The sequence below is a fragment of the Nicotiana sylvestris genome, chromosome 1 (assembly GCF_000393655.2).
Source record: "Nicotiana sylvestris chromosome 1, ASM39365v2, whole genome shotgun sequence".
Classification (NCBI taxonomy): domain Eukaryota; kingdom Viridiplantae; phylum Streptophyta; class Magnoliopsida; order Solanales; family Solanaceae; genus Nicotiana; species Nicotiana sylvestris.
Window position 1 is genome coordinate 36,498,128 of NC_091057.1, and position 11,141 is coordinate 36,509,268.

Consider the following 11,141-nt stretch of genomic DNA (forward strand, 5'->3'; position numbering starts at 1 on the left):
ATAATTTACCGCAAAACTTCTTCATAACACTAGAAATACACAAAGAAATATTTCGAGTGTGTAAATAAAGTCTCACATGGAAAGTAGAAAATAAAAAGAAAATATTTAAGGAATTAAATACTCTTAATAGTTAAGGTCTTTTGGGAAAATATATGCGAGCTTGGCCTAAAACGGACAATATCACTTTACAGTATGTTAAGAGTATCTTTGAGCCGTTTTAGCCAACAATTTAGTATCAGAGCCAATGGTTTAGCAAGACGAGTATATAGATGGCAGAGTGATGACGTAGGCCTTATTTGTTTTTTAAAAAAACTAAGATGTCTGAATCTGAATGCACATATGAATATCAAGATGTTGTAGGGCCCGATTTAGGCCTTATTTGTTTTTTTAAGATTAAGATGTCTGAATCTGAATAAACATCTGAATATCAAGATGTGTATTAAGATTAAGATGCCTGATCTGGATATACATCTAAATGTTAAGATGTGTATTAAGATCTCAATAATAAATGATTAAGACTGTTGTTTTTTCAACATCTGAATGAATAAAATTTATCTTTATTTAAAAACTAATAAATATATAATTTAAATAAAATACTAATTTACTTAATAATTTTATCGACAAAATAGTTTAAAAATATATATTGTAGTTGATGCTAGTGATGGCTAACGGTGGTATTTGTGGATGCTGACTAGATGCGATGGTTGGTAGTGATTTTGGTTGATAGTGGTGGTTCTAGATAATAGCTAGTAGTGTTTGGTAGTAGAGATTATGGTTGAGAATGGTGGGTGATGGTCCTATGAAAATGTTATCAATCCAAATTACGCAGTACATGAAGTATGCATTGTCAATCTGCTACGCTAGCTACTCTACTTTTTTGTTTTACCTTTGCCCTAAATCATGAGGTTATTCTTGCTAGAATTCTGCTAACTACTCTCTTCTTCAAAATAATTTGTTCGAATTAAGTACTTGGTTTTGGCACCATTTGTGGGTCATAGCATATACACATAATTTATGAGCAAAGATGAAAGTCAGAGGGATCTTGTATACATAATTATACTCCCACTTCTGCTCTCGAGAGTGATTCACAACCAAATATGGATATCTCTATCCCGCTATAGGACTGCCAAGGGTAATAATCGGATTCTTGATAGGAGCATCGAATTTGATCAAGTTGACAGAGAAAGCAACTGGTATGAACTTTTCACCCTCACACTTTCATTGTTCGCACGCTATATAGTAGTAAGTGCTAACATACTCACCATTGTTCTAATAAATAGTTACTTGCACCTGGTGCTTACACCAAATTAAACAGTTCAACTTTTAGCAATCCAAATTAAAGTGAAATTTATATAACATAACCATGGTTATAAGAAAGACACATGTTGTGTATTTCTTAATTTGGTGTAAACATCAAGTGCCTGCGAATTTTTAGCACTGGATTCCCCCTCTTCTTTCCCCAAAGAAAGTTTAAAATGAAAGAGTACTATTTTGACTGCTTTGTACGGGAGGTTTAGGCAGCAAAATTGAACCCCTATTGGTTATTTAGGCCCTTTACTATAGATTTCCTGTAAGCGAAAATTGTTTGAAAGCTCTTTCTCATAATATAAGCTTTACCTTACAAAACCTCAACCTTGTACTTGATAGATAGTTTCTGTATCTACAAAGTGATCTAACAAAAGTATTAGACGCCGTAAAGTAAAGTGTACATGACATGATTGATTTAAGGTTGAATATATGGTTTTGTAGGGATGATCAGATCATATTTAATGGACTGATATACTATATCGGATACCTGTTGCTGGAACAAGCTCATCACTTGCCTTTGTGGAGGACTGATGGAATCGTTATGATTGCCTTGCTTCATATTGGTCCTGTCGAGTTTCTCTATTATTGGCTTCATAGAGCTTTGCACCACCATTTTCTCTACTCTCGCTATCATTCGCATCACCATTCTTCCATTGTTACTGAGCCCATCACTTGTACGTTGTCCTTTCAAAACCGTTTTACAATCATTTTTTTTTATATTTTGTGATCAGGTCTTATAAAAGGATATTTTTATTATTTTGGCAGCTGTAATTCATCCGTTTGCTGAGCACATATCATATTTCATGCTCTTTGCTATCCCATTGCTCACCGTTACACTCACTGAAACTGTTTCTATAACTGCATTTGGTGCGTACATCACCTACATTGATTTCATGAACAACATGGGGCATTGCAACTTTGAGCTCATCCCTAAGTGGATATTCTCTATGTTTCCCCCCCTCAAGTACTTGATGTATACGCCCTCGTGAGTCTTCTTGCCCTATATTTCAACTAGCTTAATTTACTGCATTATATTTACACAATCATATCACATATAAGGTAATTGTAACTAAAATTTTACGATAAGTGTTACTCTAGTAATTAATAACCTTACAAAAATGGTAATTAATTGAAGTTTTGTATTTGTGAAGATTTTGTTTGTTCTTTTGCCACTAAGATCATTTGTGTTGATGGAACAGGTACCACTCACTACATCACACTCAATTCAAGACAAATTATTCTCTTTTCATGCCAAATACCCATGTTAAGGTCTCTTAATCTCAAATCCTAATTACCCATCTTTTCCCAAATTGTTCACCACTAATTAGGTCTTTAATCACATATAAACAAGTTATGAAGTCAAAAATATTACCTCCAAGTGATTCCCCTTGAATCCCTCTTCAATCCCCTTCAAAAAGCTTCAAAATCGCCCAAAAATGGAGGAACTTAGGCTCAAAATCGCGGAATAGGCCTTTTAAATCATTCTGCCCAGGTATTTAAATCCTTCTTCGTGAACGCGGTTAAAGCCTCGAGTTCGCGAAGCACAAATTGACGTTGACCACTTTTCCTTCTTCGCGAACGCGTCCCCTTATTCGCGAACGCGAAGGCTCAGCTTCCCAGCCCATCGCGAACACGGCTCCCTTCTCGCGAACGCGTAGTTCAACGACCCAGCCCTTCACGAACGCGGGACCTCCCTCGCGAACGCGAAGGCCAAAACTTCAGATCCACGTCCTAACCCTTCGCGAACGCGAGGGTCCACTCGCGAACGCGAAGAACAACTGGTCTGCAACACACTCCGCAGTTTTTTGCAGTTTTTCACAACTTGAAATGGTCTGATTGACCACTCGAAACACACCCGAGGCCCTTGGGGCCTCAACCAAACCTGCCAACCAATCCTAAAACATCATTCAAACTTGTTCCAACCTTCGGAACACTCAAAATAACATCAAAACACCTATTTTTTCATTGGATTCAAGCCTAAGAATTCCAAAAACTCTAAAAATACACTTTCGATCAAAAAGTCTATCAAACCTCGCCCGACTGACCTGAAATTTTTCACACACGTCGCATTAAACACTACGAAGCTACTCCAACTTGCAGAATTCCATTCCGACCCTCGGATCAAAATCTCAATATCGAACCGGAAACTTCAAAAATTCAACTTTCGGCATTAAAAGCCTAAATTAGCTACAGACCTCCAAAACACAATCCGAACACGACCCTAAGCCTGAAATCACCCAACACAGCTAACGGAACCATCGGATTTCCATTCCGAGGCCGTTTTCACACTATTCCAACTACGGTTAACTTTTCAACACCTAAGCTCTCATTTAGGGACTAAGTGTCCCAAAACTCTCCGAAACTCAAAATTGAACATCGCGGCAAATCAAAATAGCAAAAACAAACTTGGGGAAATAAGTTAATGGGGGATCGGGGCGTAAATTCTTAAAACGACCGGCCAGGTCATCACATCCTCCTACACTTAAACATTCGTTCGTCCTCGAACGAGCATGGAGATATACCTGAAGTAGTGAAAAGATGAGGGTAACGGCTGCGCATATCCTGCTCGGTCTCCCAGATCGCCTCCTCGACCGGCTGACCCCACCACTAAACCTTTACTGATACAACGTTCTTTCACCTCAAATTTCTTACCTGCCTGTCCAATATTGCCACTAGGTCCTCAACATAGGATAGATCCTTGTCCAACTGGACTGAACTGAAATCCAACACGTGCGATGGATCACCGTGATACCTCTGGAGCATCGAAACATGAAATACCAAATGAACTCCGACCAAGCTGGGAGGTAAGGCAAGCTCATAAGCAACCTCCCCAACACGCCTCAATATCTCAAGGGCCAATAAATCTCAGACTCAACTTTCCTTTCTTCCCGAAACTCATAACGCCCTTCATAGGTGAAACCCGAAGCAGAACCCGCTCTCCAACCATATAGGAAACATCACGAACCTTCCGGTCTGCGTAACTCTTATATATGGACTGGGCTATACGGAGTCTATCCTGAATCATCTTAACCTTCTCCAAAGCATCCTAAACCAAGTCTATGCCCAACAATCTAGCCTTACCCGACTCAAACCCACCCACCAAGGATCTACACCGTCTCCTATATAAAGCCTCATACGGTGCCATCTGAATGCTGGACTGATAGTTGTTGTTGTAAGCAAACTCTGCCAATGGCAAGAACTGATCCCAAGACCCTTCAAACTCGATCACACATGCACGGAGCATATCTTTAAGAATCTGAATAGTGCGTTCGAACTGTCCGTCCATCTGAGGGTGAAATGTTGTACTCAACTCCACCCGAGTACCCAACTCATACTGAACGGCTCTCCAAAATCGTGATGTGAACTGAGTACCTCTATTTAAAATGATGGAAACTGGAATCCCATGCAGACGAACAATCTCCCGGATATAGATCTCCGCTAACCGCTCCGAGGAATAAGTAGTACACACAGGAACAAAGTGAGCGGACTTGGTCAGCCTATCCACGATCACCCAAATAGCATCGAACTTTCTCAAAGTCCGTGGGAGTCCAACTACAAAGTCCATGGTGATCCGCTCCCACTTCCACTCCGGAATCTCTATCTGGTGAAATAGCCCACCCGGTCTCTAGTGCTCATACTTCACCTGCTAACAGTTGAGGCACCGAACTACAAATCTAACTATATCTTTCTTCATCCGTCTCCACCAGTAGTGCTGCCTCAATCCTGCATCTTCGTGACACTCAAATAAATGGAATACTGCAAGCTATGGGCCTTCTGTAGAATCAATTCTCGAAGTCCATCAACATTGGGTACACAAATCCGACCCTACATCCTCAATACCCCATCATCACCAATAGTCACATCTCTGGCATCACCGTGCTGAACCTTGTCCTTGAGGACAAGCAAATGAGGGTCATCATACTGCCGCTCCCTGATACGATCAAATAAGGAAGGCTGAGAAATCACGCAAGCTAGAACCCGACTTGGCTCCGAAAGATCCAATCTCACAAACTGGCTGGCTAAGGCCTGAACATCCATCGCCATAGGCCTCTCCGATGCTGGTAAATAAGCCAAACTCCCCAAACTCTCTGCCCAGTGACTTAAAGCATCGGCCACCACATTGGCCTTGCCCGGGTGATACAAAATAGTGATATCAGTCTTTTAGCAACTCTAACCACCTCATCTGGTGCAAATTTAGATCCTTTTGCTTGAACAGGTGCTGCAAACTTCGATGGTCAGTATAAATCTCACGGGGAACCCCGTATAAATAATGGCGCCAAATTTTCAAGGCGTGAACAATGGAAACTAACTCAAGGTCATGGACCGGATAGTTCTTCTCATGTATGTTCAACTGTCTAGACGCGTAGGAATCACCCTACCGTCCTGCATCAACATCACTCCGAGGCCAATCCTTGAGGTATCACAATAAACCGTATAAGACCCCGAACCTGCAGGCAATATCAAAACTAGGGCTGTAGTCAAAGATGTCTTGAGCTTCTAAAAGCTCGCCTCACACTCCTCCGTCCACTGAAATGGAGCACCCTTCTAGGTCAACCTGGTCATAGGGGCTGCAATCGATGAAAACCCCTCCATAAAACGACGGTAGTAACCCGCCAGGCCAAGGAAACTGCGGATCTCGGTAGTTGAGGATGGTCAAGGCCAACCCTGCACGACCTCTATCTTCTTCGGATCCACCTGAATACCCTCACTCGATACCACGTGGCCTAAGAATGCCACTGAATCCAACCAAAACTCACATTTCAAGAACTTAGCATATAATTTCTTCTCTCTCAGAGTCTGAAGCACAGTCCTCAGGTGTTGCTCATGATCTTCCCAACTCTGGGAATACACCAGAATATCATCAATAAAGATAATGACAAACGTGTCAAGATACGGCCGTAACACATATGCATAAAGGCTGCTGGGGCATTGGTCAACCCAAATGGCATAACAAGGAACTCGTAATGACCATATCTAGTTCTGAAAGCAGACTTCGGGATATTTGGCTCCCGGATCTTCAACTGATGGTAACCTGAGCGCAAATCAATCTTAGAAAACACTCGTGCACCATGAAGCTGGTCAAACAAATCATCAATACGAGGCAAAGGATAACGGTTCTTCACTGTAACCTTATTCAACTAGAGATAATCAATACACATACATATAGAACCATCCTTTTTCTTCACAAACAAGACCGGAGCACCCCAAGGTTATACACTAGGCCGAATAAAACCCTTATCAAGCAATTCCTATAACTGATCCTTCAACTCAAGAAGATCCATATGAAATGGAGGGATAGAAATGGGCTGAGTTCCCGGCAACAGATCAATGCCAAAATCAATATCTCTATCAGGTAGCATGCTTGGAAGATTAGCTGGAAACACATCGGGAAAATCCCATACTACTGGGACTGAATCAATTGAAGGTGTATCAGTACTGACATCTCTCACATAAGCTAAATACGCATCACACCCCTTCTCAATCATACGCTGAGCTTTAAGAAAAGAAATAACTCTACTGGGAGTGTGATCTAAAGTACCCCTCCACTCAACACGCGGTACACCTGGCATAGCCAGCGACACAGTTTTGATGTGACAATCAAGAATAGCATAATGGGGCGACAACCAGTCCATGCCCAAGATAATGTCAAAATCTACCATGCTGAGCAACAATAGATTGGCTCTGGTCTCAAAACCACTAAGAGCAACCAAACACGACTGATAAACGCGGTCCACAATAAGAGAATCTCCCACATGAGTAGAAAAATATAAAGGGGAACTCAAAGAATCCCGAGATACACCCAAATGCGGGGCAACATAAGAAGACACATAAGAATAAGTGGAGCATGGTTCAAATAGAACCGATGCATCTCTGTGATAAACCAGTATAATACCTGTGATGACAAAATCGGAGGCAACAACCCCGGCACGGGCAGGAAGGGCATTGTATTGGGCCTGGCATCCCCCTCTAGGGCAACCTCTACTTCCCCGATCTCCACCTCTAGCTGGCTGAGTAGGTGGGGTAGCAACTGGAGCTGTAACCATAGCCTGAGAACTCTGCGAGGCATGCTGTGTCTGAGAAGTCTGTGGAGGTGCACTCCTCCCAAGTCTAGGGCAATCCCTCACCACATGGCCTGTGTCATCACACTCAAAACAAGCTCTAGGAGTATGTGGTGCCTGTGACTGGCTCGGGCCAGGTCTGCTAGACTGACCTCTAAAAGCACCCCGCACAGGAGGCATGCTAGATATCGGAGGTGCATAAGGCTCCTGAGATCTAGGAGGAGCTGGCATACCACTTGCTGCTGGAAGAGCTGAATGAACAGGGTGACTCATATAACCCCTACCATGACGACATGCTACTGGGGCACGGGTATCGGAGAAATGGCCCGACTCTCGAGACCTCTTGGCCTCCCTCTCCTCTCTCCCCCTAGCATGCATACCCTCAATCCTCCTAGCAATGCTCACCACCTATTGATAAGAAATATCCATCTCTAACTCATGATCCATGCTAGACCTGATGCTGGGAATAAGGCCCTCAATAAACTGGCGAACCCTCTCGCGAACAGTAGAAACCAAGGCTGGTGCATGCCTAGCCAAACTTGTGTAACGGACAACATACTTTGAGACAGTCATAGCACCCTGGCGCAAATGCTCAAACTCTGCACGCCATGCATCTCTGAGGCTCTGAGGAACATACTCCCTCAGGAACAAATTTGAAAGCAGCCTCATCTGGACTATCTAACTTATAGGTGTGCCACTACTCATAGGTGGCTCCTTGAAGCTGGAAGGTAGTGAAGGAAACCCCGCTCGATCCTGATATACCTATGGTATGGAGAATGCAGTAACTCTCATCTAGAAATCCCAGAGCATCCTCTGATGCTAGACCACTGAATACAAGAGGCTTGTACCTCTTGAACCTCTCAAGCCTCAGCTGCTCCTCCTCGGAAACCGCTGCCCTTCCCTCGGGCTGAACTGACACTATAGGCAGTATAGGAATAATGTCAAACCTACTCAACATGCACTCGCTGCTCAGGAGTCTGGGCGGCGGGAGTCTGTGCTCCTCCCCCAACCTGAGATGTAGCTGCAGCAAGGGGAAACAACCATGCTTGTGCCAAAGTGGTATACATGCTCATGAACTATGCCAGAGTCTCCTGAAGAGCTAGAATAGTAGTAGCAGTAGGCGTGTCAGGTGCCTGGACTCTGGCTGGAACTGCTGGTGGTACCTCGGCGGCAGCTCACGTAGGTGCTCTAGCTGCACCACATGCACGTCTGTGGCCTCTACCTCGGCCCCGACCTCTAACAGTTGCAGTAGGGGGCGCATGTGCCTGGTTATCTCGGGTAGCACGTGTCCTCACCATCTGTGAGAGAATAGAAGACAAAAGTTTATAATTGTGATGTCAAAATATCGCACGACAAGGAAATCAAATAAAGTGGAATTTTCCTAACAGTTACATAGCTTCTCATAGATAAGTACAGACGTCTCCGTACATATCAACGAGACTCTAATAAACCGGCTTGTGATCCATAACTCCTATGAACCTATAGCTCTGATACCAACTTGTCAAGACCCTAGTTCGCCCTCCGTGAACCATCATGAGAGCACCTAGTCCTCTACGACTAGGTAAGCCTAAATTGCGAAAGATATACCAAGTGCGAAATAAAAACAAATTAAAACAGAATGAAGAATGATAAACAGTGTTTAAAAGTGCCGCTCGGCATATACAATATTTAACTCTCAAACCAATACATATTTCCAAGACCCGAAAACCCATGAATCACAAGCTAAAGATCACTACACAGTACTCTAACTCCAAAACATCTAACAAGGAAAATAAATACAGAAGGGCAAATGTTTAAAAGCTAGAATAGAAAGGGACTCCTCGATCTGCAGACGCGGCAGATATACCTCGAAGTCCCTGGAGCAGTCATCTCACCTCAGGGGTGATAGGACTGAGTCGCAGTACCTGGATCTGCACATGAAAAGCATTCGCAGAAAGGGCATGAGTACACCACAACGATACTTAGTAAATGCCAAGTCTAACCTCGGTCAGCTAGTGACGAGGAAGGTCAGGGCCCTACTGAGATAAAATAAAGAGTATAAGACATGACAGTATAAGATAAGCAGTACAGTTGAGAACCAACGATAAGAATTTAATACAGGAAAATAAGGAATTCAATAACGGAAACAGAGGCAAAAATAATTACAAGGAAATAACAGGGGATCTCTCAGTATCCCGAGGATCTCTTTGTACCCTCAATATATGTAAGGGATCTCTTGGTATCCCGAGGATCTCTCGGTATCCTCAATATATGCTAGGGATCTGTTGATATCCCAATGATCTCTCGGTATCCTCAATATATGTTAGGGATCTTTTGGTATCCCGAGGATCTCTCGGTATCCTCAATATGTGTTAGGGATCTCTTGGTATCGTCAATATACGTGCCAGGGATCTCTCGGTATCCCGCACCTCAGTTCAAAACATAAATACATATAGGGGATCTCCCGGGATTCCATCACGTAGTTCCAAAGTAAAACACACAGCAGAAACACAAGAATACTCAATTAAGCTCAATTTCGTACCAAGTAAACAAGTAATTCTAACCTAACATGCTTCACATAATTCAATTAAGGCAGTTTAAGCAACTAAACAGTTAATTCAATTAGACATTCTTTTTCTAAGCTAACAACAGGTTTAAATTACAAGTAAAATGAAACAGAAAAAGGAACACAATTGAAATTACTTAAAGAAAATCGGATTTTCAACAATTAGCTCAAGTACACACTCGTCACCTCACGTACAAGACATTTCAAATATCAAATATACCGAATCCTAAGGGGAAGGTCCCCCACACAAGGTTAGACAAGTCACTTACCTCGAACCGACTCAATAATCAATCTGAAACCACACTCTTGCCATGAGTACTCGACTCCAAATGACCCAAATCTATTCAATTCAATTTCATAACGTAATTAACACTTCAAGTAACTGATTCTACAAAGAAATTCTAAGCTAATACGCAAAATTAGGTAAAATAACCAAAATGCCCTCGGTCCCACGTCTCGGAATTGGGTAAAATTTAGATTTTCAGAAACTTCATACTCTCATGAGTCTATACATAACAAGAACACTGAAATCAGAGTTCAATTGACCCCTCAAATACCCATGTTAGGTCATTAATCACATATAAACGAGTTATAAAGTCAAAAATATTAACTCCAAGTGATTCACCTTGAATCCTTCTTCAATTCCCTTCAAAAAAATTCAAAATCGCCCCAAAATGGAGGAACTTAGGCTCAAAATCGCGGAATATGCCTTTTAAATCATTCTGCCTAGCCATTTAAATCCTTCTTCGTGAACGCGGTCAAAGCCTCACGTTCGCGAAGCACAAATTGACGTTGACCACTTTTCCTTCTTCGCGAACGCGAAGGCTCATCTTCCCAGCCCATCGCGAACTCGACTCCCTTCTCGCGAACGCGTAGTTCAACGACCCAGCCCTTCGCGAACGAGGGACCTCCCTCGCGAACGCGAAGGCCAAAACTCCAGCGAGGGTCTGTCGACGCCCCATTTTTCTCTAACCATGGGGTCAGAAATCCGGTATACGACATTGGGATGACAACTCTATTCCCTTTCGAGAATTGGGTTTAGAAGTTGAAGAGTCGCCACCTAATGATTATAGTACATTAGGACACTTTTAGAAGAGCTTGAGTTCGAAAACCAGAGATTAGGGTAAGGGCTAGAAATTATCCCGAGGGGAAGGTGTTAGGCACCCCTCAGGATCCACAAGTATGGTTCTTGACCATGCTACAATTATTACTTTAAGAAGACAAGTAGA

At 42.6% G+C, this 11,141-nt stretch overlaps 1 protein-coding gene across 1 annotated transcript; it reads left to right on the forward strand.

Moving 5' to 3' along the window:
- Positions 1 to 972: 972 nt before the first annotated feature.
- Positions 973 to 2,586, forward strand: LOC138868702 (very-long-chain aldehyde decarbonylase CER1-like). Its single transcript, XM_070146271.1, has 4 exons — positions 973 to 1,193; positions 1,750 to 1,982; positions 2,074 to 2,293; positions 2,508 to 2,586. Exons 1-4 carry the CDS (start codon positions 1,015 to 1,017, stop codon positions 2,584 to 2,586), a joined length of 711 nt encoding a protein of 236 aa, XP_070002372.1. The 5' UTR covers positions 973 to 1,014.
- Positions 2,587 to 11,141: the final 8,555 nt, after the last annotated feature.